Source organism: Eriocheir sinensis, chromosome 32 (genome assembly GCF_024679095.1).
Source record: "Eriocheir sinensis breed Jianghai 21 chromosome 32, ASM2467909v1, whole genome shotgun sequence".
Lineage (NCBI taxonomy): Eukaryota > Metazoa > Arthropoda > Malacostraca > Decapoda > Varunidae > Eriocheir > Eriocheir sinensis.
In genome coordinates, this window is record NC_066540.1 from 13,469,923 (window position 1) to 13,497,637 (window position 27,715).

The window sequence follows — 27,715 nt, forward strand, 5'->3', positions numbered from 1 at the left end:
GGGGAGAGGGAGGCTGAGGCTCGCGCGCCAGCCCATCATGGCGTACTTGTTTACTGTGAGCTATGAGAGTGACGTGTCCACCTTAATGGCCCTCTAAGCCCCGCCACGCCCTCCCCGCTCGCCCTAGTGATGGTAAGCGATGCAGGGACCCTTGGCGCAGCTCCTGGTCCATTAACAACCCACTAGTCCCTCAAATAGCGCCATTAAACGTTATTTGTTGATAAGGGTCTTCTTCACCGCTGCATAAATCGAATCACCAGCGGGGTTTTCTTTTTCTTTTTTACATGGGTGAGGGAGGAGCTGTGAGGGAGTGGGTGGTACTGGGAAATTGGTGGTTGTGGTGGTTATTAGTTTGCGGGGTAGCCAGGTGGGTGAGTGGTTAGGGGGGGTGGGGTCAGTGGGTGAGTTGACGTGAGTGTGGTTGCGGGATTTCCTTTTTCTTATTTCTCCGGGCGAGGGAGGAGCTGGGAGGGAGTGGGTAGTACTGGGGAATTGGTGGTTATGGTGGTTATTAATTTACAGAGAAACCTGGTGCGGGAGTGGTGAAGGAGGTGCGTTGACATGAGTGTGGTTGCGGGATTTCCTTTTTCTTATTTCTCCGGGCGAGGGAGGAGCTGGGAGGGAGTGGGGAGTACTGGGGAATTGGTGGTTATGGTGGTTATTAATTTACAGAGAAACCTGGTGCGGGAGTGGTGAAGGAGGTGCGTTGACATGAGTGTGTGAGTTGACATGATATGACATTTCCCTGCCAACTTGATCCCTCGACCCAGCCACGCCCTTTTTATCACATCTAGCTTAGTGTGTTTAGAGATTCTAGCCTTAATTACTCTTGCAAAGCATATAATTTTAAATCATCCATTTTGTAATGCTTGTTGACTAACCTCTTGCCTCTTGTCTTTATTTTTCCACCATAATCCTTTGGCACAGTCTAACCTACTATCTTCTCTCTAGTTTTGTGTGTCAGGCATGACTGTGGGCTTCAGTCTCTCTGGGAAGCAGATGTTTTTAAATTATGTCCAATTTTGTGATAACAATATGCATACCCCATACCACTTGTGACATTAATAGGCTAACTCAACCTCTAAACACATCCCAACTTACCTTCATGCATCTTGTTTTCAGTGTTTGGATTGAAACTAACCTTCATTATTCTTGGAAAGCAGAAATTATTGTTTTAATCAGTTGTCATGTGTATACCAGCCTATCTTCATATGACATTATTCCACCATGACCTCTTAGCTTAGTCTAACCTACTCTCTTGTGTCTAGTTTCATGTATCAGGCATGAATATGGCCTTCAATCTCTTTGGAAAATATTTTTTCAAATTATTACCAATTTTAAAATATCCATCTGCCTCTTCCATAGCACTTGTGACATTAATAGGCTAACACAACCTCTAGCACATCCCATCTTACCATCATGTGTCTAGTTTTCTGTGTTCAGTCTGAAACTAGCCTTCAGTATTCTTGGAAAGCAGAATTTTTTAAGTTATGACTTTTCATATGTACATATATAAGCAAATCCTTGTGTGACATTATTCCACCACACTTTTAGATTAGTCTAACCTTCTTTCTTGTGTCTAGCTTTGTTTGTCAGAAAAGAATGTGGGCTTAAATCTCTTAGGAAAGCAGATGTATGTAAATTGTGCCTAATTTTGTAATAGCAATTTGCCTAGCTATACCACTTATGACATTAGTAGGCTAACACAACTTCTTAACACATCCCAACTTACTCACCTTCATGTGTCTGGTTTTCTGTGTTCAAACCGAAACTAACCTGCAGTATTCTTGGAAAGCAGGAATTCTCAAGTAATGACCAGTTTTCCAATGCTTACTAGCCAACCTACAATCTCAGCACAGTCTAACCTACTTTCTTGTGTCTAGTTTTGTGTGTCAGAAATTAAAGTGGCCTTTAATTTCTTTGGAAAGCAGATGTTTTTAAATTATAGTAGCCAGCCCCATACCACTTGTGACAAGTCTATCTCAACCTGCCTAACTTACCTTCAGGTGTGTTGTTCAGCTGAGATGTGAACATGAACTTGGCAAACTACCTATATATAGGATTTTCATGATTGCTCTGACCATCATTCATTTTCACACTTCTGCGCAATTTTCCTGAGTACCGAGTTTTGTCTCCCATAAATGAAGTGTGAATGGGACAGAGAACAGGAAGACACGGGCGGACAAAAAGAGTCAGGATGAGTATGAGTGATGTTGTAGGTACCAAAGGCAGAAACACAGTGAGGATATACTTGAGAAAGAGAATGAAAGGACTGGAGTATGCAAGGCCTCATTGTATAAATAGGTGAATATGGAGACACATCTGCCGTTCTCCACCCAAAGGAACCTCCATAGAGTAGGTGTCAGAGTAGACAGATTGACAAATAGATGTGTGGGTAATGCATTATAATTGATGTTGTTTCTGTTGTGTTTCAGATAAGATGAAACCACTAGGGAACTCTTGTGTTGCTGGCATGGTGTTTCCTGTGGTGGGCCCAGGTAATGTGTATGTGTGTGTGCATGCATGCGTGTGTGTGTGTGTGTGTGTGTGTGTGTGTGTGTGTGTGTGTGTGTTTGTGTGTGTGTGTGTTGCTCCCTAATTTTATTTTAATAAGATAAAGTCAAGCCTGTAATGTCTTGTCTTTTGAAAGTGTTTTATCATATTTTTCTTCTTTGGTAACATATTCAATTGATTCATTCCAGTCAGGAAGCCAGAACCTTCTCAGCTTCCTATAATCTTTTCTTATATAATGTCTTGCTGTGCTCTCTTAAAGAAGATTGTCTTTGTACCATACATTCTTATATATTCATTATTGTCATTAATCTCTTTTCACTAGTGTTGGTAGTTATAGCTTTTAAGTCTTTCTTGGTAATTGCAATCTTCTGGCTTAGCAGCCATCTTGTGACTGCATTGTGTACCTTCGCAATCTTTTCAGCATTCTTTATTAAGTGTAGGTTGTCTACTACTTCTGCTTATTCAAGTGTTGTTGGTCTTATGAATGAAGTAATTATCTTTGCCATTTCCTCATTGATGTATGTAAAGGCTATGTACTCTCACATTGCCAACGCGGTACATTGCCTCACCAACTCGTTACAACATTTGTGGTTATCATACTGCCGAAACTGCTTCCTCAGAAGCCAGCAAATGTTTTTTCTCTACTGCCTGGGTCACTGCCAAGGCCTTATCTTTGTGGAATGATACCCAGGGGAAGTTGGAGAAGAGTGAGTGGTCAAGGACCCCATTGCTGCCAGGTTAGGTTAGGGATACAGAAAAGGAGTGCAGAGATATAATGCTGCATGTAAATAATAAATTGTGACTAAACCTAATTAATTATTTACAGTCTTAAATACAGTGTATATGTATGAAACAACTCTGGTCACATTCCACACGTACAGAAGGCCCAGCCACTCACACTGCATAGATCCACACACATGGGCAGACCTCTGTCTGATGGAGTGATAATGGAGTTCTCAGATTGCTCCACCTTAATCTTCATGCTGTACATGGCGTGTTGGGGCAGTACACGGACAGTTGGCTAATGTAACCCTTTCATAAAGTGGGAGTTAACTGAGTTACAATTATTATTAGTCATAAAATGTGCAAATATTTATACAGATCGGGCAAAAAAAAAGGTTAAAGGCTGAATGAGGGGAAGAATCAGAGTCCTGGAGCCAAATTCTATTTAATACAGTGGAGGAAAAAAAGGCTGGCCGGGTCACCATTTTCTACCTTCGTAATAACGGCGCAAACCTTTACTCCTTCCCCAGCACCCAAGATGGTTCACAAACTTATAAACAGCATAACAATAATATCATAGAATACTCACAAACATCTGGCTACTTATTTGAGAAAGACCAGTCCTTCTCATCTTGCCTAGACATGTTGGAACAGATTTGGCTGAAGTGTAGAGGCAGAAATCCTTTCCCGGGTGGCACACAACTCAGCCTCTAATTTCTCCACTGTAGATGTGTCTGTTTCCCTCAACTCCCTTTTTAAGATACTCCACAAGTTCTCTATAGGGTACAGGTACGGACTGTTGCTTGGCCAGTCGGGAATATACTCGACCTCATTAGCCTGAAGCCAATTTTTGACGGAGTTTGCTCTGTGTGCTGGTGCCCCGTCGTGCTGGAGAATCTCGGCACCACTATTGGCAAAACACTCCCCCAAGTGATCTTTCAAGATCTTAAGATACACTTGCTGGTTTACCATAACATTCTTCTGGAACACCACTAACGGCCCCTTACCCCCATAACCGAAAGCACCCTATACCATAAGCAATGGAGGGTGTTTTACTGTAAGGGCGCAATACTTGGGGTCATTCCTATCAAAACCCTTCCTCACCCACACCGTCTTTCCTTTCGTGTCACTCACTAGGAATAACGACTTGTCAGTCTAGAGGACACTGCGCCACTTTTCTAATGGCCACTCCAAGTATTTTTCAGCAAATGCCTTACGAGTTTTCCTTTAGTGTTCATTTAAAGCGGGTTTACGGCGCGCAGCAACTTTCTTATAACCGAGGCACCTGTGGAGAGCTCCAGACACCGTTCTAATCGTCACATCACCAAGTAGCCTGGGGTTTTCCTCGCCGTAAGGGTGGGCGTGACATCCACGCACCACTTCAAAAGTCTGAGCGAAGTTTCACCGATTTTTGTTGGCCTCCCAGTACTTTTAGCTGGGGTAGGTACACGAGCACTGGCAGACGCTCTGAACTTAGCAAGAAGGCGCCGAACACTTCATGCACAGACACGTGTTTCCTGAACTATATCCTTTGTTTGTAGGCCTAATTCATGACATTGAATCACTCTGACCCTTGTATCACGATCAAGAGGCTTCCTATTCATGAGGTATGAATGTCACACACGATGATGCAAAGCAGACACGAATACTCTCTAGAGGGCATGCGAAGGCAGTCACGGGCTAGCAATAGATCCCCTATGACGTCTTGAGTGCTACTGAGACACGATGTCATTAGCAAGTGATGAGCAAGTGCTTGAGGAAAGTTACTATGTAGTCAATTTCCCGCGGGGCATTTTTCTTTTACGAGAAACGGATGGTGTCAACGAAGGAAAAATGAGATGGCCGGCCTTCTACCCGACCATCCTTTTTTCCTCCACTCTACATGTTATAATGGGTTCACACAGCAAAACTTTTGCTTAGCTACCAGCTGTGGAGGAACTCGACCCATTCATAGAGTGGGGGTTTCCTGTATAACAATTATTATTATTATTATTGTTGTTATTATTATTATTATTATTATTATTATTATTATTATTATTATTATTATTAATATCATTATTGTCATTTTATATACAGGTGCCTGAAGAAGAGGAAGCAGGGAGGGAGACAGGAGGCAGGAGGAGGAGGAGGAGGAGTGAGGGAGAGGACAGGAGTGGTTGGCACAGGTGGTGGTGTAGCAACACAACAGAGCATCGTCACAATGGGCCAGAACTTGTGTTGCCCCAAGAAGGGCCACCCGGCCCCCCCTCACCAGCCATTTATGGACTTAGGTGAGTACACTGTCATAAGAGATGTCAGTCATTGGTAACACTAAAAATAACTGCAGCTTCTAAACTACTTTTTACCTTCATTGCACAAGAACACCCTGTTATTCAACACTGTTGTTTTGGCATTTGTGAATACATACTCATTTTCATAGTTTTGAAATGCATCCCCTGCCACTGTAACATTTACTTATCAAATCATGTGCCAGACCTCCTGCCGACTACCAGCTGGTGGTATGTTTCGACTGGATATGTATATTACAATGCAATGTCTGTTCATTACATATTTATGTATTAGACTCTATTGAATTTTTAGTGACAATATGGCAGCACATGATAGTGTGGCAGTATTTATTTGATGTGTGGATGCTTTATCACCTGGGCTCCTCCTCATTTTAAGAACTGCCACACTGTGTGGGTCTGTGAGGTCACGTTGGTGATTGGGTCAGACCACATCCCGTCCCTTGCTCTCTAACAGATGTAGGGATTGAATAGTTGGAAAGATTTTCTTTCCTCCATCTGTTAATGACAGCAGAGGAGGGGATGTGACTGATTCTCCCGCTACATGACCAAATGGAGTGAGATTAAGTTTGTCTGCCCTCCTAGAGATTACCTAATATATATATATATATATATATATATATATATATATATATATATATATATATATATATATATATATATATATATATATATATATATATATATATATATATATATATATATATATATATATATATATATATATATATATATATATATATATATATATATATATATATATATATATATATATATATATATATATATACAGCTGCCAGGAGCTTTCCAGAATCATTCAAGATAACCTGTATTTTAAATTTTTCTTTAATTTTTCTTGGGTTAAGGTAATCAGGAGTCTAACCCTCCTTATATGTAATCTATGGGAAAAAATAGGAGAGCTAATTTACAGTTGTTTTTCAAACATTTCCCATGGAACCTTAGCCTGTTGAATAGCCAGAATTTATTAGTATTCCATATTCTACATTCTACCTCACCAGGAGATATCAGCCATTGCCAACTCAGGAATCAACAGTTTTTAAACTTTTTCACTTTTGCATAATTCCACATACTGCACCTCAAATTACTTTTTCCTTTGCCTCTTTATGCTATATTGTTAGTAACAGAGATATTAATGCATTGGACATAGCCATTGACCCTTTAAAGTGATTCATTAAGAGCTTGTCAGGAATGGCATCTGACTGATTGGTATTGTGAGAACTGATCTCAAGGGAATGGCCAAGGAAGGGAGAGCTTGGAATATGTGAATACTACTACCAGTGTGTGTTCACCAGTTGATACAAACCATCCCAATTAGTACTCATGTTAAGAAACTACTCTGTTAAACTGTGCTGAAGCTTGTAGCGTCGGTATATTTCCTCACACAGGGAATGAAAGATGTAGTCACGTATAAATTGTTCACCTACACACTATAACTGGTTGAGGATTGCTGGAAAGCCTGTGACGAAGCTGTCCACATGTCATGTTGTCACGATAAGCAGGTTATTAGAGTTAAAGGGACAAAGGTGTTGCTGTAAGGTGAACACTGCTTACGACAGTCGCTGGGATGGATTATGAGTGTATACAGTTATTATTGTTGTTGTTGTTGTTATTATTATTATTATTATTATTATTATTATTATTATTATTACTACTACTATAATTATTGTTGTCATCATTACTGCTACTACTACTATTACTACTACTACTACTACTGCTGCTGCTGCTGCTGCTATTTTTTTATGGTAATACTGTAATGGTGGACTAAAGGTGTGTATCGTTATTATTATTATTATTATTATTATTATTTACTTTTATAATTATTTATTATTATAGTGGCCTCGCGTCTAATGTGTGTTTGTCCAGTGTGTTTTATGTCCAATGTGGATTTTGTTTTTGGACTTTTTAAAAAAATAATTTTTATTTTATTTATTTATTATTATTATTATTTCTTTTAAGAATTTTAAATGGTCCAGCATGCGACAAACCCTGGTTGACAAGTGGCCCAAATCTGTAACATGGGAAAACATCCATGGCACACTGCACTTGTCACTCTCAGCCAGCCAGTGATATAAGCAGAGGCAATCCTGTGATGCATAGAACATCTGAGTAGCTTGGGTAGACCAGTCTGCCTGCCTCCACACCCAGGATGGATCTTTATTGATTTTTATTTATTGTGTTATCAAGGTATTTTTCGGAAATTCTCTTGACAAAATTATTTTTTCCCATTAGTTCTTTTGTTTTGTCCAATGTGACACAATCTTTGACGAAATTCACACAACGGATGCAAGGCCACTGTATTATAATTATTATTATTATTATTATTATTATTATTATTATTATTATTATTATTATTACCATCATTACCACCACCACCCAGGTAAGACTGACGGGGCGGCCATGACCCCGCCCCATGGCACCACCGGCGGCGGGCCAAACCCTCGGTACTACCCGGAGCCAGCACGCGGGGGTGGCCGGGCGCCCTACAACTCACAGCAGCACGGCGTCGATGTTATACGCTCAAACTCTAGCCAGGGTGCGTGTGTGTGCGTGCTTGTGTGTGTGCGTGTGTGTGTGTGTGTGTGTGTGTGTGTGTAAAATGACAGTAGTAGTAGTAGTATGCGTAACTATATTTCTGTTTAGTTATACACACTCAAGCTATCCAAAGTTGGCCTTCTTATGTTCCTTATTATTATTGTCATTATTGTTATCTTTATTATCATTATTATTATTATTATTATTGTTATTATTATTATTGTTGTTAGTATTATTGTTATTAGTATTAGAATTATTGTTATCATTACGAAGGATAACCATTTTTCTGCCATGTTCGATAACTTTAAGTGTGTGTGTGTGTGTGTGTGTGTGTGTGAGGGAGTGAGTGTGTGAGAGATTATTTGGGTTGGGGTGTCTGCTTGCCAGGCTCTAATAATAATACTAATTATAATGATATCCTTTTTCAGGTCTTCCCGCTCATGGATGGACTCAACACAGTAGTCATATGCGCATGAGGAAAGAGTCAGGTAAGTCAGACAGCTATTCAGTCAGTAGTCAGCTAGTCAGTCAATCAGCAATTCAATCAATCAGTCAGCATTTCAAGTGTCTGATCACTTAGTCTGTCAGCAAATCAAAGAGATAGTCAGCTGTTAAGTGTTTTATATAACTCGTCCAGCCACCAATTCAGACAACCCCCACCCATCCAGTCAGCCATCCCTTTCTTTAAGTATTCAGTCAGCCAGCCAGCCAGCCAAGGGGTCTATAAGTAAGAAGAGATCCCCTCAATCGTCTAGTCATCCATCCCTTCCTGTAACTCATCCATCAGCCAGCCAAGGAGTCTATAAGAAGAGATCAGTAATTTATATTTTATTTCCCCAGAGCCCGGCACGCCATCGACTCCCTCGCGTGGCGGCCGTATTGTCCTAGCCATGTACAAGTTCCAGGGGCGCAGCAATGGCGAGCTCTCCTTTGAGAAGGGCGACAGGATGGAGATTATCAATGATGCGTAAGTTGTTTTCTTTATGCCTGGATTACTGAGGACATGGAGGAGGTTCTGAATTTATCTCTACACCTGGTCCTCTGTCTGTCTGTTTTACACCTCTCAAGTCTCACTGCTAATACTGCGTTGATATTTTCTTTATTTCAGGGACGCTGACTGGTGGTTGGCTCGACACTTAACAAGGCACATCGAGGGATACATACCCAAGAACTATGTGGCCTCAGCATCATCCCTAGAGTGCCAAGAGTAAGTGTTTGTGTGTATGTCTGTTCTTACTGGAATATCTAGAGTGTGTGTATGTGTGTGTGTTCCTGTCTGTTTGTCTATTCTTACTGGAATGTCTAGAGTGTGTGTGTGTGTGTGTGTTTGTTTGTTCATCTGTATGTGCATCCCACACTCACCGGTCATCTCTTGCAGCTGGTACTTTGGCAAGATAGCGCGCAAGGAGGCCGAGAAGCTATTAATGGCACGCGGAAACCTTCGGGGCACCTTCCTGATCCGCATGTCCGAGCAGACCAGTCACGGGTATTCTCTCAGCATAAGGGTGAGTGGAGTACGTGTTGCCTGTACGTTGCCGGCACTGAACTTTGTCTTTAGTTTGTAGTTGGAGTCTGAGCCACTTTCTTGAAATTTGTCACTGATTGGGCAGTAAGTTCAATCAGCGTGCTTCTCACATGTCCCTGAAACTAGCCTCTCCTCACTTATGTTTTACCTCTGTTCTCTGTAGTTCATTGATGTTGCATAAAACTAACTCCCATCATTGCACATAGATGGTTGTGGATTAGTGGTGCTATAGAAAAGTTCAAGCTGACCAAATTACAGAAGAGAAATACAAATGTCTATCTTACTTTTTCTTTCTACCTCAAAGGAGAGAGCTCAAGGGCAAAACAAACATAAAAAGCTTGCAAAGCTTTGCTCCAACAAGCAAGTGGGCCAGGAGGGGTTCCAAAAGATTAATCAATGTAGGTTAAAATTATCTTGATCCTTCCTTCCTGCAAGTTTTCAAGTCAAAAGCAAGAGGAAATACATATGAAAGAAAACTGCTCCAGAACTTACTAGTGAAAGGAGTGAAAGAATAAAGATTTTAGTTAACTCTTGCATTAGTAATTTAGACATTGGTGAGCTAGGGCAGAAAGTCTTGCACAACAAGGCCTCAAGGCCCTTTCATATGGAGCATCTGGGAGTAGGAAAAGAAATGGAGGCAATATAAAATGTTTATTCTTGAGGAAACTAATTTAGCAAGAAATGAAATATAAAGTTTCCAGTTGAGATATTGAGTTAAGGATACACCAAGAATGTTTAGTTTAGGAAAAGGGAACAGCTGTGCTGTGTGTTATCAAAGAATAAAGGATATATGTTTGGAAGGTTATGTTGAATTGTCAGGAGAAAAAATTGAATTTTGGAGGCATTGAAGGACATCAAGTTCGCTCAGCCTCTTTCATAAATAATAGCAAGGTCAGAGGTAAGTGTTAAGTGGCTTGAGTTGTGTAATTCCTGTCTTGAAGGTCTTTTGTTGAAAGATGTTAAGTAATGCAGAATGCTCGCAGTCTTTGGCTTAGGAGTGGATAGAACAGTTTGTTTTGGAAAGATCATTAATGAACATTAGAAAGAAAGTGAGAGATTGAGAAGTACTGTGGAACACAACTGTTTATAGGTTTAGGACTAGAACATATGATTTTTTATATTTTTTTATATAGAATTATTGAGCTACTGTAAAACTTGATATGACGTGCAGCAGGGAAAGTCACCCTTTATACAGCAATGTTACCAGACGCAAGATGATATAGACAGCAAGGGAGACTGGCTACTTTTCATGCCAAGTTGTAGGAAAATAACAGTGACTTCAACAAAGAGTGTGTGAGTGTGTCCTTTATCATTTTTCTCCCGGCTGCTCCACCTCTCCTGACGCTCCCTCTCCTCCTCCACCCCCAGGATTGGGACACAAACAAGGGTGAGCACGTGAAGCATTACCGCATCAAGGTGACCGACGGCGGCAGCTACTTCATCACCTCCACGCAGGCCTTCAGGACACTCAACGACCTTGTGGACGCCTACAAGAGTGAGTAGTTCCTAGAGACACAAGCGTTAAAAGTTAATGTCTTAAGTTCGCAGGGCTACATAAGCTATAACCTGCTTCCTACGAGAGCGAGGACTCATGGGATACAGGATTTGGAAGCTAATTGATGAGTTATGATCAGTCTTCTAAAAGAGTTGAGGATTAATATATTAGTTCTCAGAGATACATAGATATATGAGTTCCTAAAAATACATGAGTTGAACATTAATCTATTCCTTAGGGATATAAGAGTTGAAATCTGTCCATACAAGAGGAAGTAGTTCTTAAAGATATAGGAGTTGAGAGGCAATCTTCTAGTCCTCAGAGATACAAGACTTGAGAGGTAATCTTCTTAGGGACATATGAATTAGTCTAAACTCAAACATAAGTGAATTCCAACATGCAAACCCATTTTCTAAAGCTCCCCAACTTTCCCTGCCACAGAAAATAACTATGGCCTGGCGTGTCTGCTGCAGTACCCGTGTCCCAGGCCTCAGCCACAGAAATGGGACTTGTCACGCGAAACCAAAGACCAGTGGGAGATTGACCGTACAGCGCTCACCATGATCAAGAAACTGGGGCAGGGCTCATTTGGTGAAGTGTGGTATGGTAAGTATGTGTGTGTGTGTGTGTGTGTGTGTGTGTGTGTGCTTTACCTATTTGTATTGATATTTGTGCCATAATACACATAATTGCTTTCCCTCACTCTCCCTCCTTGCTCTCCTTTCCCACAACTCCTCCCTTCCTCTCTTTCCCTCCATCCGTCCTTCTCTCACAATGCCTCTCCAATCTTTTCTCCTTCCCTCTATATTTCCTTCCGTTCCTTCCTCCCTTTCTCCATAACAGATATCTTCATTGCCCACACCATCTCCATCCCTTTATTCTTCTCTCTATCTTTCCCTCCATCTTTCCCTCCTTTCCTTCCTCCCTTTTTCCATAACAGATACCTTCATTCCTGACACCTTTCCTCACACCATCCCTCCCTTTTGTCATCTCTCTCTCTCTCCAACTCACTCTCTCTCCTCTCCATCTAGGCATGTGGAACAATTCAAACGAGGTAGCCATCAAGACCCTGAAGCAAGGTGCGATGAGCCCCGAGGCATTCCTGGAGGAGGCGCGGATCATGAAGCAGCTCCGGCACCGCAACATCCTGGTCCTGTACGCCGTCTGCACCAAAGAGGAGCCGATACTCATCGTGACGGAGTACATGTGCAACGGCGCCCTACTGGACCTCCTGCGGAACGAGGGGGAGAGGACACTCAAGCTGAACGACCTCATATATGTGGCGACACAGGTATTGTTATTAATATTATTATTGAGAATGATGAAAGTGTCAGGTTAGGTCTGTTGCACTGTGTTGTGGTCAGAGACAGTCACAGCAAACACAAACCGCAACTCCAGTTTCATTCTGCTTCATTTTCTAAGGTGCATTATGGTTAAAAATTCCATGAAATACACAGCATGAATTCTGACCAGGGCCAGGCACCACAAACACAAACCACGGCACCAGTTTCATTTTGCTTAATTTTCCAAGGTGCATCACGATCACGAATAACATTAAATAACACACCTTGATTGCCAGGGCCGGACACCTCAAATGCAAGCCACAGCATCAGTTTAATTTTATTCTGAATACAGTTAGATGATTTTAATAAATTTAGGATGATAGTTTTTATCTCTGGTTATCTACTATAATTATATCTTTTATTTATTCTGGCAGACTCCACAAAATCACCCATTTTTGTTTGCTAGAATAAACAGAGATGTATTTGTAGTGGATTAGTAACTAGATTGAAAAAAATAATATCTTAAGCTTGATAAAATCCTCAAATGGTATCCAGCATAAAATTATATTGTTGTGGTTTGCATTTGTGGTGCCTGGGTAGGGTCATTGCACCCCTCCAGACCTGCTCTGCTTCATAACAGTCAAGTACAGTTGAGCTAAACAACTTAATTTTTGATGCAGTGCAAGTTATATCAAATTAGTTGTTTTAATGATGAATAGGGGGAAAAGTTCATTGGGCAGGTCGTGCTTCGTGTAGGACAGATAACAGCCAGAAAGTTGAGATAACTGTGACAACTCAAGAATTATACACATCTCATTATATTGTGTGTTGCTGTACTCTTTATCTCTCTCTCCCTCTCCCAGGTGGCTGCTGGCATGGCATACTTGGAGAGCTTGCTGCTGCTGCATCGCGACTTGGCGGCACGGAATGTTTTGGTTGGGGAGTCGCTGCTCTGCAAAGTTGCCGATTTTGGTCTTGCGAGAATAGTTGAAGGGGAGGACTACTGCCCGAGTACCTGTGAGTGTTTGTTTACGTTTCTGGGCAAGTGTGTGTGTGTGTGTGTGTGTGGTGTGTGTGTGTGTGTGTGTGTGTGTGTGTGTGTGTGTTTTAAGTCGCAACCAGCTAGCTAGAAATATAAATAAACAAATGGTGATAAAAAGTGAACTGCAGCAGAAGCCACATAGTGCAGAGAATCAAAAGACTGAAACATGTTGGGTGTTAGAGGAGGAAGACTCAGGGATTTTGTGCCCATATTCACAAACATTTATGCCCATAAGTACACTGTTTGAAAATACTCATGTGCATGTTGTAGGGACTTTCCTGGGCAGTTGTATGAGGCTAGTGTTGGTAGCTGTACCATGAATGCAGAAACCACCTCATGGTAACTTGACTCTTCCCCTGTGGCCTTGGAAATTATTCATAGTGAGAACCTGAAGTGTTTGTGAATCCGAACCTTAGAAACCCAAAAAGAGGGAAAACTCTAAGCCCCTAAGGCCATCTCCGCCCCCTTTTTCAAGTCCCCGCTACATGGCCGAGGGTATTCAAGTTGTTAACCCTTAGATGGAGGCAGTATTTGAAGAGTTGCTCCCCGAAAAATGAATATTATTTATAGTCACTGCCAATCTTAGGACCACAGCATGAATATAGTTAAGCCACATAATGGATGCTTTAACCATCGTCTATATATAGATTCTACTGCAATCTGGAAATGTTGTTATATATCTGCCATACAAAACTGACTGACTGAATTTTGGACCATCTATATATAGTTCCATTGTGTCTAAGGGTTAATGGAGTAAAGTATCTATCATGGAATAAACTCATAGTAATGGTGTTGAAAGACATTAATTCATGCATAAGGAGGTTTGAGTTAAAGTCAACAGTAAAATTCCCATAACCCCATAATCTAACCTCACATAACCTGCTAACCTGACCTAACTTTACCAAACATGACATAACCTCTGCTAACCTATTAAAATTTATCTCCCTCACATCCCCCACCATCCTTCCCCTCTACCGCCACAATCACCACCACGTCACCACAATACTCCGCAGGTAACAAGTTCCCGGTGAAGTGGACAGCCCCCGAGGCCATGCTGTACAATCGCTTCACAATCAAGTCGGACGTGTGGTCGTTTGGCGTCCTCCTCATGGAAGTCATTACCTATGGGGCCAATCCTTACCCAGGTACGTCAGCTTGTGAATATTTACCCTTCAGTGTACTTCGGTCACATTTGGCTTTTCATACGCATGTCCCTGTAAGTACTTGTATGAGGGAAAAACTGCCCTTCGAAATTGAAATGGTGTTTGAAAAATGAGGTCTTTAAATCTAATTATATCGCCAGTTCTCAGCCCCTTACAGCAGCAATCTCCCTCAAAAGGAATTACCATAGCAGAAAAGTCTCCAAATTTTTCCTTGACCAGCATATCCTGTCACCACATAGAATCCCTCACCTGCTAACCTCTCTCCAGTCCTCATCCACTCTTGATCTTTCTCACATGTAGGGCCATTTTCTCAAACAGATCGGCGCCCAAGAACACACATTTGACAAGGCTTTCGTAAGAGTATGGGGTAATTTCAGGGGTGGCTTAAAGACCCTGGTGGTAATTTGATCCCTCTTCTGTACCATGAATCTAAAAAACACTCATTAGAACCCGACTGAGCTCCTTTTTGGCCTTTGGAATTAGTTGATGTGAGAGGCAAAGGCATCTGACAATACCAGCGATAGTCTTCCCCTGATACCATTTTGCTCTTGGAATTTCATGTGAGAGTCTAGTTGCCCTTATTTTGCTTCCTTTGCATCTCTGTTATGGCAGGAGAATTTAACCCAAGATGAGTAAAAATGTGAGTGATGTTTGATCCTCTTAGATCACAAACTCATTCCATGACTCCTCACTTTCTTCATCCTTCTCCGTTACCTTCATCTTTTCCCTCCTTCCCTTCCCTTCCCTTCTCTCTCATGCCCTCCCTTTCCTCAGAATCATTCACTCATTTTCATTTTCATGCAGGTATAAATGTTTTAACTTCAATTTTTCCTTTTTCCTTGATTTTGGCCAGTATGGAAGGTAGTATGTACTCTTTGGAATATGTTTACTGTTTAATTCTTCCTTCCTTCCTACCTCCTTTCTTCCCTTCTTCCCTTCCTCTCAGTCACTCATTCTCACTCCAACTCCTTGCAGCTATGAACGACGCCCTTCATTCATTTGCATATTTACTCCTTGTATGCTCTTTTCCACCTTCCCTCTCCCTTCCCCCCACTCATTCCCACTCATCTTCCCCACAGGCATGAACAACAGGGAGGTCATCGAGAGGGTGCAGGCTGGTTATCGCATGGCCAAGCCGCCGCGCTGCCCGGACGAGCTGTACAAGGCCATGCTTCACTGCTGGAACAAGGACCCTGACATGCGACCAACCTTCGACTTCCTCCATCACTTCTTTGACGATTTCCAAGTCTCGTCCGAGGTGCCATATCGCGACATCCACGATTAGACAGACCACTACCACTACCATTACTTCTTGACCACTACCATCACTGCTACCACCACCACCACCACCTCCACCACCACTACTGTTATCACCGCCACCTCTTCTGCTACTACTACTACTACTACTTCTACTATTACTACTATTCCAGTTCCACCAGTACAGTAACTACTACACGATTAGGCTTACCACAGCCACCACTCCTGTCACCTCAACTGTTGCTGCTACTTCTACTACTGCTGCAACTACTACTACTACTACTACAACTACTGTTTCATTTACTACTACTACTGCTCTACTACTACTACAAACCAGCACCATCATTACTAACTACTACTACTACTACTACTATTATCAATTAATGAAATTCTACCTCCTTATCCTTCTTCACACACATACACACACACACACACATATGAACACACACAGGCACACGCACACTCCATGCCCTACCTAACCTAACCTAACCTCCCTACCACCCTTGAACTGCATACCATCACCACCACCACAACCACCACCACAAAACCACAACTACCACCACCACCACCACCTCCACTGGAAAATTTGTCTGTAAGTTCCCCTTGAGTGAATGGTTTGTTAATGGGTGAATGAGTGGCTTAATGGATGACAGTTGCCTCTATTGTCCAAAATCTTCTTTAATAGACTTAATAGATATTCCCCTAAAATCTGCCTGATAGATATTCTTTTTAGTGCCGTTATGTGTGTGTCTATTCATGTTTGTTTTGCTTCTGTTGTTGTTATTATTTTTATTATTAATATTATTATTATTATTATTATTATTATTATTATTATTATTATTATTATTATTATTATTATTATTATTATTATTATTATTATTATTATTATTATTATTATTATTATTATCATCATCATTATTATTATTATTATTATCATTATTATTATTATTGCCATTATTATTTGTTGTCTTATTTCAACTTAATTTTACTACTACTACTACTACTACTACTAGTACTACTACTACTACTACTACTACTACCACTACTATTACTAGTACCATTACTACTACTAGTACCACTACTACTACTACCACTACTACTACTATGACTATTACAACTTCTACCACTGCTACTACTACTACTACTACTACTACTACTACTACTGCTTCTATTATTATTACAACTAGTACTATTACAGCTACTACTACTATTACTATTCCTGGTTCCGAATGGTTGGGTGTGTGCAGCTAAGACTAAGAGACTATTATTTATGGCTAGTCTAAGTCCATTTGTACATTAAGAATAGTCTGGAACTAGTCCAAGGAGACCAGACTTGAGTGATAGTTCCCTTGCACACACACACACACACACACACACACACACACACACACACACACACACACACACACAAACACACACACACACACACACACACACACACACACACACACACACACACACACACACACACACACACACACATACCCACACACATACACACCTCCAGCGGCTCAGCGGACGAAGGCTCTGCCCTGTCAGACTGAGGTTCATGCCGTGCTCAGGCCGAAAGAATTTTCTGCTGACAAGGAGCAGTTAGTGTCCTCCCTTGAGCAAGGGGGGTGAGTGTGTGTGGTGTGTGAAGGTCCCAGCAGTACCCAGACATCGGCAAATGAGCCCCAAAAGCTCTCACCGGAAGGGTTCTTGTTGGCAATCACAAGTCGAGCATGTGATCAGGCCGTGGTGAATTACACACATACATACACACACACACACACACACACACGCACATATTATGTACACACACACATGCTCACATATACCATTTGAGTCATTTATGTCACCTTATCCTCAACCTACCTACCCCATCCTTGCACTGAGCAGATGTTTACACACACACATGTACACACACTCACACTCACACAAACATTCTTTTTGCCTAGTCACTGCATACATATCTGGTTCTAAATATGTGATGATTTCTTTATATATTACTCTCTCTAACTGTTTCCATTGATTTTTTTTCTTATAGTCACTGATTAATATATGACATTGCTGCTTTTTTATGGAGGTCATGTTTGCCAGCTTGCTCGCACCATTCCAGTGTGTACTCATGTCAGGAATAAGTTGCAATGTGGCCTTGAATTTTGTATAATTTGGTCCCTACACTACCTTGAATGTTTGAACTCACACCATTCAACACAGCTGTGGTGTTTCAGTTCTTAAGTAACTTGGCTTCTCATTTCAATCTCTGGTTTGTGTTGCTTCAAATCTGAGAGAAATTTTAACCCATGGATTAGAAAAATATCATCATAAACTTAATGAAATTCTCTAACATAATGAAACTGGAGCCGTTATTTGCATTCATCTTGCCTGGCTCGGGGCAGGAATCAGCGTAAACAATGAAATTCTCTAACATAATGAAACTGGAGCCGTTGTTTATGGTCATCTTGCCTGGCTTGGGTCAGGAATCAGAGTGTGTAATCTAGGTTATTTGTGACTGTACTGCACCTTTGAAAATGAAGTTGAGGTTTAATGAACTGCTGTCAATGTTAAGATTAATGAGAATTCTTCATTATAGCAACAGCCCGTGGACCAACTTTGAATTATAATTGTTTTCCCTGATGCAAGCTCTCACTGGAATGGTGCCTATGTGTGCATGTATGGCTTGGCACACATACCCCGCAAAATGTCTTCAGTAGTTTTCCAGGAAGGATGATTATATGAAATTTATTAGGCACCTTTAATTTTATGCATTATTTGTGTTGTCTGTGTGGGGTGCAGTTGCTTAGTTAGTTAGAGCGTCAAGCCTTGGAATTGACAAGTCGGGGCTAGGCGATTTGAACCCCAGTTCTGCTGCGTTATGTCAGGAAGGACGTCCAATCTTAAACCCCAGGCCACAACCACTAAACAGCAACCCAATGTAAATATAAGTTAAAGCTGTTTACATAAAGATTTGTTTAGTCAGCCCTTATAAGCAGTTGCAGTTGTGATGTCATGAGTATATACCCCAATCAGTCCATCAGGAAGGATATCCATAGCTAGAAAGGGGTTTACTCTGATTTCTTTTACTGATATGTTGAATGGCAATGAGAGACTTTTCAAGGTATGGCTACATAGAGGGCAGTACAATTCTTATCTTTCCCTCTGTCTGGGGTGAAGTCACTTGTTCCAGACATAAGGACAAGTAAATACAACGCTGCCCTTTATGTAAAAGCTGCTTGGAAACTCCCCTATTAATCAGATGGTGCAGACTGAGTAAAGAAAAATGTTATAGGGACACATTTACTACATTCACTTAAGGATAAATAGATAGACAGATAGGTAGTAGATAAATAGGTAGGTAAACAGGGAAAAATTATATATAGACACATTCAGCACATTCACATAGGGATGACAGATACTACATAAATAGATAGATAGGTAGACAGGTAAACATATATTGATAGATAGAAACATAGAGGTGTTAGTACCACAGAAGTTATACATAGATGATCTGCCAGCTCTCCTCTACTTAAAAGTGTCAGTCATTACCAATTCAGAAACCAGCAGCAGCTTCTAAAGTTGTTGTTTTTTTGCTGAATTCAACATACATCACTTCCAATTACTTTTTTTTTATGAATTTGGGCCACATTATTATTAACAGGAAAAATTGATATGTTGGACAAGGCCATTAACCCTTAACCCGGTAGCAGCGACGGGCCAAATTTGTGCCATGATATAAACCCCCCAAAATAGATGATACATAATCTGATCACAAATGCTTTGATATATATTATGAAATGGTTTGTGTGAATGGTGATTTTTTTCTCATTTTAAAAAATATGATCCCCGTTGCTACCGGGTTAAAAGTGATTCATAGAAAGCTCATGGGGGGTGGCATCTGTTTGACTGGTATTGTTGGAACTAATCTAAAGGGGAGGGCCTAGGAAGGGAGAGCTTGGAATGTAGGCAATCAAGTTTAAAAAATTGAAAATTAAACTTTTGTTAGAGTTTAATAGGGTTATCATTCACATAGTCTTCACTGTTGGCTTGGCAAGGCTAGGATATTTCAAGGTCAACAAAGGTTACTAAATTTTAATTATTATCTTTATTATTATAGGCCAGGAATATCAGCCACTCTGGAAAGTTTAACGTTCTATATACCCATCTGGCTCCCAGGAGAGAAGTCATGTAGCCATGAAAAGAAAAAAAAAAAATTGATTTAGATAAAAACATCACTTAAGTAAGAAGCTATTCACCCCACTCTGAAACAGCTGTAGTTTCTCAGCATTCACAATGTTATTAATAAAAGTTCTTGTTTACTGACATGTGGTAGTCTTAAAATGAATAGCTGGAAATGCAAAATAATTTTGATGTAAGATGAGTTAATTGAAAAGAGTCTGTTTATAACTTTTTGTCATTTGAGTGCCATGTAACATTGCAAGGTACTCTGCCTTCTCAGTCACCGTTACTCAGATATAGTGTGTTGGTGAAAAGTAGTACACTTGATTCCACTCTCTTTCCCTTGTGGACAGAAATGTGTCACAATGGCATGTTGTAAGGTACTCAGAACAACATGAAGCTGCTGCTTTATTTTTAGCATTGTTTTTTGAGTCATTGAAATTGCCTGAATCAAAGTCAACAAAGTCCTGCCCCCCCACCCCCCACCCACCCACACACACACACACACACACACACACACACACACACACACACACACACACACACACACATATTTTTGAGAGATTTTGCCAAAATAATTATAGGCTGCAGGTTGTGGATTTTGTTTTTTTATTTCATGTCTTCTATGCCCCAAATTCATGTTTTCTAAAATGCTAATAACATTTAGTTCTGTAGATCTCAGTAGCAGTGCACATATTTTTCGAGGACATATGTACATTAACGTTGATCTCGTGTTGAACTGTATTGGCCTGTTTTTGGTGTGCATCAGTTGCATTCAAAGCTCTCCACTACTAGGATGTGGCAATTATTACCAACTCAAAAAACAACAACTTTTATACTAATTTTTCTTTGCTGAACTCCACATAATTCACTTTCAATTACTTTTTTTGGCGTATTTGCACCAGACTATTACTAGCAGTGAAAAATAAATGTTCATATAGCTGTTACATGTAAAAGTAGTTAATAGAAAGCTTGTACGGAGGTGATTGGCTGACTGATATTGTTGGAACTGACCTCAAAGGAATGACCTTGGAAAGGAGAGCCTGTAATATATAGCTAGGTATAAGGAAATAGCCTAGGAAGGGAGAACTCTGGATATGGGCATAAGGGAATGGCCTAGGAAAGAAAAATTTGAATCATAGGTGTAAGGGAATGGCCTAGGAAGGTAGAACTTGAGATATGAGCTTCAGAGAATGCCTAAGAAGGAATAAAGCTTGGACAGGGAGAGCATGCAATAGGAGTGTAAGCCAGGGAGGGGTCAGCAACCCATAATTCTAGAGGAGTCATTTATTTATATTTCATAAAAAAATATTCTATTAACTGTAATGCAAAGATTTGGCTCAGAAACATAAATCTACCTCAGAAATAATGGAATACTCTTAAACTCTAAAACAAAATATATGGATTTGTTCCTTTGATGCCTCAAGATCTTTCTAATGTCAATTAATATAATGTTGATTCAAATAGTGTTTTGGGGTATGATATCCTCATTTTGAAGAGGTAAATAATTATTTGTGAAGATTTGGTATCCACAAAATGTCCCAAACGAGCTGCAGGTTGCTAACTTCTGGTGCAAGGGAAGGCCTTAGAGAGGAGAGCTTGGAATATAGGCAGAAAGGAATGGCTGAGAAAGAAGAGCTTTTAATATTGATGTAAGTGAATTGCCTAGGAAGGGGAAGCTTTTCAATATTGTTATAAGGGAATGGGACAGGAAGGGAAAGCTTGCAATTTGGACAACAGGGAATGGCTTAGGAAGGGATAAGTTGTTATATGGGAATAAGTTTACAGGAAACTCCATCAATGAGTTGACGACCCATTCTGCCACTGTCTTTGCACTTTAGATTTATTTCCCGAATTTCACTTCCCTACATCTCCACACTACCACAGCATGTCACGAAACACACGAGAAATTCATCCAGACCAGGAAAGGGTTTTACTGGCTCTGGGGCATTGAACCCGAGACCGTCAAGATGAGAAAGCCACTCCTTAACCAGTCAGCCAAAGGGGGTAGCCTACTTGAAGAGTGAGTTACGGGAGGTTGCCCATCAGGCGGGTCCAGGCACTGCACAGATAGATCAGAATGGTTGCCTGCACTTCTTTCTAGCTTTATTTCTTTACCTCTACCCTCTTTGTTGATTGTACTCCTTATCCCTCATAGCCTAGGTAAAAACATACCGGGGGAACTTGCCATAACATTGCCCAAATAGATGACCAGATGCAGCTGCTGCCTTATTGTGAACACTTGTTTTCAGAGTCACTTGGGCAGATCATATTAATGTGCATTTGTGAGATAGCAATGCAGTGAGAGTAGTAAACTGTACTTGAAGGCATAGGGGGACCTTGATGAGGCTTTGCAGTAAGAGTGAAGCTTGCCACGTGTAGGCTGACTGGCCTGTTGTAGTCTCCTTTTATTCTTGTGTAGCCTTGAGTTACTATGGTGAGAGGCAGGTGTTAGATATTAGAGTATAAAAAAAAAACGTTGCATATGGACCCCAAGAGACATTAGCATTTAAGTTGGATAAAATCAGACTTAGTAAAGACATGCGCAAGAACTTGATTACTAGAAAAAGTGATGAATGAGTGGAATAGGTTTGGCAGTCTTGTGGTGAATAGCAGTACGATGAACATTAAAAAAATAGGTTAGGTATATTCATTGGTAAGGAGGGAAGGTGTGTTAGGATTACATGAGTTGTCCCCTGTAGGTTGACCAGCTGCTGACCTCTTGGAAACTTCTTATATTTTCATGCTAACTAAAGTCCAGCTCAAAATTTAGGATGCAAAATATTATTACTCTCTCTCTCTTTCTCTGACCTCGTATAATTTCCGCAGGGATGACCAAGAGAAGAAACGATGCCTGTGTTACCAGAATCTTCGCCAACCAACGGCACACCACCACCACCGCCACCACCGCCTCATGGGATGGTGCTGGGTGACTCCAAAACTAGTCCTACCGCGACCTCCACCACCTCAAGGGCTCTCCTGTAGGTTGCAACAAGAGATCTGTGTGTGTGTGTGTGTGTGTGTGTGTGTGTGTGTGTGTGTGTTTGCCAGTTCGCACTCAGCATATTCTGTATAAAGGAGAATGGAGGATGGTGTTAGTATATGCTGTTTAAAGGAGGACTGGAGGATGGTGTTCACATATGTTGTTGAGAGTGGAGGATGGTGTTAGCATATGCTGTATAAAGAAGACGATGAAGGTGTTAGCATATGCTGTAAATATAATGTAGTCTTTGTACAAATAACCTACACTTAACCCTTCCCTTCCCTTCCCATCCATTGTCATGTATAGAGTGCAACAAACCGGGAAAAAATGACAGGGATACCCAAGTGGTGAGCTGGAACTGCCTACACTAAGAAAAATTATGTTAGCAAGCACCCACTGGTCTGTGATCCGTGTCTCGGGCGTAGTCTTTAGCCGTGCATCAAGTTTGTTTTTAAGCTCAATTTACCGAACTTTTGAAACCGTGCGACGTTGAAGTGACGACAAGTGTTGCAGCCACTACCAAAGTCACAGTGCAGGTAGTAGGATCAATGGGTGCCTTTCCGCCCTTACCCACTCGTTCACGTTTTCACTGATGTGGGCATAGGCACAAGTCATCGATCACGGACTGGTGGATGCCATGCGTTAGGGGGTGGCAGTGATTCAGGTAGTGGTCCAAACTGTAGAGTTAGAGAGAGAGAGAGAATGCTGTCATGCCATCTCTTCTTGTCTGTCCTTCACTCACAGAGATGAAGGTCATATGTCTGTAATGGCTCTTCTATTGAATTTACTAAGTGTGTGTGTGCATGCGTGTATGGGGGGAAGGGTGAATGGTGGTATTGTGTGCATTGATGATGTTTTAACATGACAAAAGTGGCCATTACGTGTGACGTGGGGAAAGGAATTGAAGTGGTCAGGTGTGGGAGTGAGATTTGTGCTAAACTGAACTTACTGGCTGTGTGAAAATATGATCAAAATAACTACTGAGGTTGAACAAAACGGAAGCAGGAAAGTTACTGAAACAGACCAGGAATCCAAATTTGACACCCCAGTAGTCCAAATTGTTGAAGACAGGGAACAAAAACATGCTAATACTTACTATGGTTAATTGGCTTGCTGCTTGATAGTCCAAAATGTCTTAATCTGAAGGGGCACAGGCCAGATGCTACACAGATGAATGACCTTTTAATATATATTTGTAAGGCGAAAAACACATTATGAACCACTAGGACGTAGATACAAGAAAAATTGGAGATAATTGTACCAAAACAGGAAACAAAAACTGCATATGTGAAGCAAAACTATGATTGTAAACATTAAGAATAGCTGTGAGGAGAAAGATGATTTCAGCTGATACTTATCAAATACAAGTTACCGAAAAGACAGGGAGAAGAAGGACAGACAGGAGATATTGAAAAAAGAAGAAAGAAGATACTGGAGTGTACATCAAAGAGGAAAAGAAAGTGATGGATGAGGAACAAGAGGAAGTTGGATAGAATCAATACTTAACAATGTGATACGTGTTACCGAAGACACGCAAGAAGAAAAATGACATACAGAAGATATTAAAAACAGAATAAAGAGGTAACTAAGTGTATAACAAAGAGGAAGAGAGAAAGATGGATGGAAAACAAGACAAGTGTGGATATCGCCCATACTCAATGAATACTTAACACAGCCAGCCAAATGTATCATATAGTGAGGTCAAATTCTGATATTAGTGATAAAGAATATATATGTATAAAACCTAACTCACCAATAGTCACTGCAACACAAATGGCCAAGAAATACGTTGAAACCAAATGCCTTGACAAAGATTTCAACGCATCACATTCCTACTTACGATACACAGAGGGACAGAGAACGCCGACGACACTTCGTTTGCAAAGGAACACCTGGGGAGCGAGTGCAAATAATTATGAATCAGAAATGAGTGTGAAGTGTTTAGAAAGTGAAATGGTGTATACTACGGGGAGAAACTACAGTGAAAGAAAATGGATGTATAGACAGTTTGTTATTGAAGAAATATTTGGGGAACACGTGCTAATAATTGTGAAATCATAATGGTGTTTAAAAAGGGGAAGATGAGCATTCAGTGGTGGAAAATATGTTACCGGAAAATATATGTCAAGTCTTTAGAAAGGAAAAAGAGGAAATATCGTGAAAGTAAATACATGCACAGTTTGTTTATGAAGGACTTTTGGGGGAAATAGGTGCTCATAAGGAAAGGAAAGATGTGTATTTAGTCGCAAGAAAAATATAGCAACACAAGAAATAGGTACTTACTGTCTACATGAATGAGTCTAATGGATGAGCACAAATCAATTCAAGTCAACCATTCAATTGATAATGACTGAAAAATTACTTGACATAAAGCCTGTAAGGAGAGAAGAAGGAAGAAGAGGAGGACAATAGAAGAAAAATGGCCGGATAACATGAAAACTGTGATGAATAGAGGTGAAAAGGGAAGAAGAAAAATGATGATGACGTGAAGACAGTGACGAGAGAAGAAGAAAAAGGAAAAGTAAAACAGAAAAATTACTTGATGACATGAAAATTGGGGTGAGAAGTGAAAACGGAAGAAGAAAAATGACGATGACATGAAGACAGTGACGAGAGAAGAAGAAAAAGGAAAAGGCAAACAGAAAAATTACTTGATGACATGAAAATTGGGGTGAGAAGTGAAAACGGAAGAAGAAAAATGACGATGACATGAAGACAGTGACGAGAGAAGAAGAAAAAGGAAAAGGAAAACAAGAAAAATTACTTGATGACATGAAGATTGGGGTGAGAAGAAGAGAAACAGGATGAGGAAAACAAGGGAAAAAAATTACTTGACCTGAAAACTGAATGGAAAAATTAAATAAGCAACAACAAGAAGGCAGGAGAGAAAAGGAATGGAAAAGTAATATGGCAGCGAGAACACATACAAGAACCAAATAAATGCAAGTTATATTATTCCATGACAGCGTGACGGTACAAAGAACAGTCTGGGGTCTAGAAAACACAGTGAGGAGAAAGAGGAGACTAATAGAAAAAAATAATCTGATGTAAAACTAAAAACAATATGAAAGAAGCAATTGAGAAACAGACAATTTTAAGAAGAAGGACGGAGATAGAAAGTAGAAAACAAAGTGATGAAACAGGAAGCAAGGGAAGAAGAAGAACGGAAAATAAGACCTCATGTAAAAGTCGTGTGAAAAAATGAATTGATAAGCAAAATATATTCAGAGGAAGTGAGGAAATAGAAAACAAAGTGAGGAAACAGGAAGCAAGGGAAGAAAAATAATGGAAAAATAAAACCTGATGTAAAAGACGTGTGAAAAAATGAATTGATAAGCAAAATATATTCAGAGGAAGTGAGGAAATAGAAAACAAAGTGAGGAAACAGGAAGCAAGGGAAGAAGAAGAATGGAAAAATAAAACCTCATGTAAAAGTCGTGTGAAAAAATGAATTGATAAGCAAAATACATTCAGAGGAAGTGAGGAAATAGAAAAGAAAGTAAGGAAACAAGAAGAAGAGATAAGGAAAAAAAGTTATCTGACATGAAAATTGTTTGAAAGACTTAAGATATAAAAAAGCAAACAATGAAAATAGATCTGATAGTGTAAACAGCGTGTGTCAAATTGATACAACAAACTATTACGCAACAGTGCAGACAGACAGTGACTGAGTGCGTACAGTTGCCCCTTCCCCAAACAGGATAATGAGAAACGTGCGTGCATGTGTGTGTGTGTGTGTGCATGTGCATATGTATGTGTATGTGTATGTGTGTGTGTGTGTGTGTGTGCAATGTAAATATATATGAACTGCAGAGGTGATTTGAATTGCTACTCAAGTGTGTGGCTATAAGTAATGATGTACTGTGTGTGTGTGTGTGTGTGTGTGTCCTCACCACTACCTAAGACAGCATGCATGAGTGTGTGCTGTGTTCGTCAACTTGTACATACACACTGTTTCAGTCAGCGCTCACGGCAGGGAAAGCTATCACGTCCTCAGGCTCTCATTCTGTCTGCTTTGAACAAGGTGATTATTGTGTTGATTATAATATCAGTGAATAGTGTATGCACCATGGCAAGCCAGCATCTAGAAGGGTGAAGTGTGAACCCATCTGCTAAATGTGAGAAGTCAGTAAGCCGTGAGTGTTAGTTACAGTAACAGCGACAAACTGGCAGCTAAGTGTTGGCGCACTTTACACCACAATGAACACTGCCGAGGCTGGTTATTGCTGTGTTGCTTTACTCACAAGGTGTTTTGTTTAAATTTCATTGTTGTTGTACATTTAAAGTGCTCACAGAATTCAGCAGCACCTATTACCATTATTCCTTGTGGGGGCATTAAGTTAAAGTTATATGAAATTGATTTTGTGTGACCTTCCCTTAAATGTAACTGTAAAATGTGACCAAACTACCTTGTTATATTCCTCAATGTGAGAACTGATCGGCATTGTGTGTATAGACTGGCACACACCACTATTTATGTGTGCGTTATACATACACACACACACACACACACACACACACACACACACATACACACACACATACACACACACACACACACACACACACACACACACACACACACACACACACACACACACACACACACACACTGTATATATATATATAAATGTTACAACTCAGCCTACAATACTTTAAAAAGGACAGGAAAGTATAGTATAGGTGGCCACTGTATGTATGTATGTGTGTGCATACATACCAAGACAAGTG

General features: G+C 40.4%; 1 protein-coding gene across 5 annotated transcripts; it reads left to right on the forward strand.

Moving 5' to 3' along the window:
- Positions 1 to 27,592, forward strand: LOC127006172 (tyrosine-protein kinase SRK2-like). Of its 5 annotated transcripts, XM_050875719.1 has the most exons (16): positions 3 to 132; positions 2,436 to 2,498; positions 5,314 to 5,507; positions 7,921 to 8,076; positions 8,504 to 8,563; positions 8,916 to 9,042; positions 9,184 to 9,282; positions 9,454 to 9,589; positions 10,969 to 11,095; positions 11,537 to 11,701; positions 12,127 to 12,386; positions 13,242 to 13,395; positions 14,434 to 14,565; positions 15,663 to 16,432; positions 22,831 to 26,237; positions 26,485 to 27,592. In XM_050875719.1, exons 3-14 carry the CDS (start codon positions 5,438 to 5,440, stop codon positions 15,866 to 15,868), a joined length of 1,692 nt encoding a protein of 563 aa, XP_050731676.1. In that variant the 5' UTR covers positions 3 to 132; positions 2,436 to 2,498; positions 5,314 to 5,437; the 3' UTR covers positions 15,869 to 16,432; positions 22,831 to 26,237; positions 26,485 to 27,592. The 5 variants fall into 5 exon arrangements, with proteins under 5 accessions (XP_050731679.1, XP_050731678.1, XP_050731676.1 ...); XM_050875721.1 differs by having other exon boundaries at positions 2 to 132; positions 15,663 to 15,841; positions 22,831 to 27,592; XM_050875718.1 differs by having other exon boundaries at positions 22,831 to 27,592.
- The last annotated feature ends 123 nt before the right edge of the window (positions 27,593 to 27,715 follow it).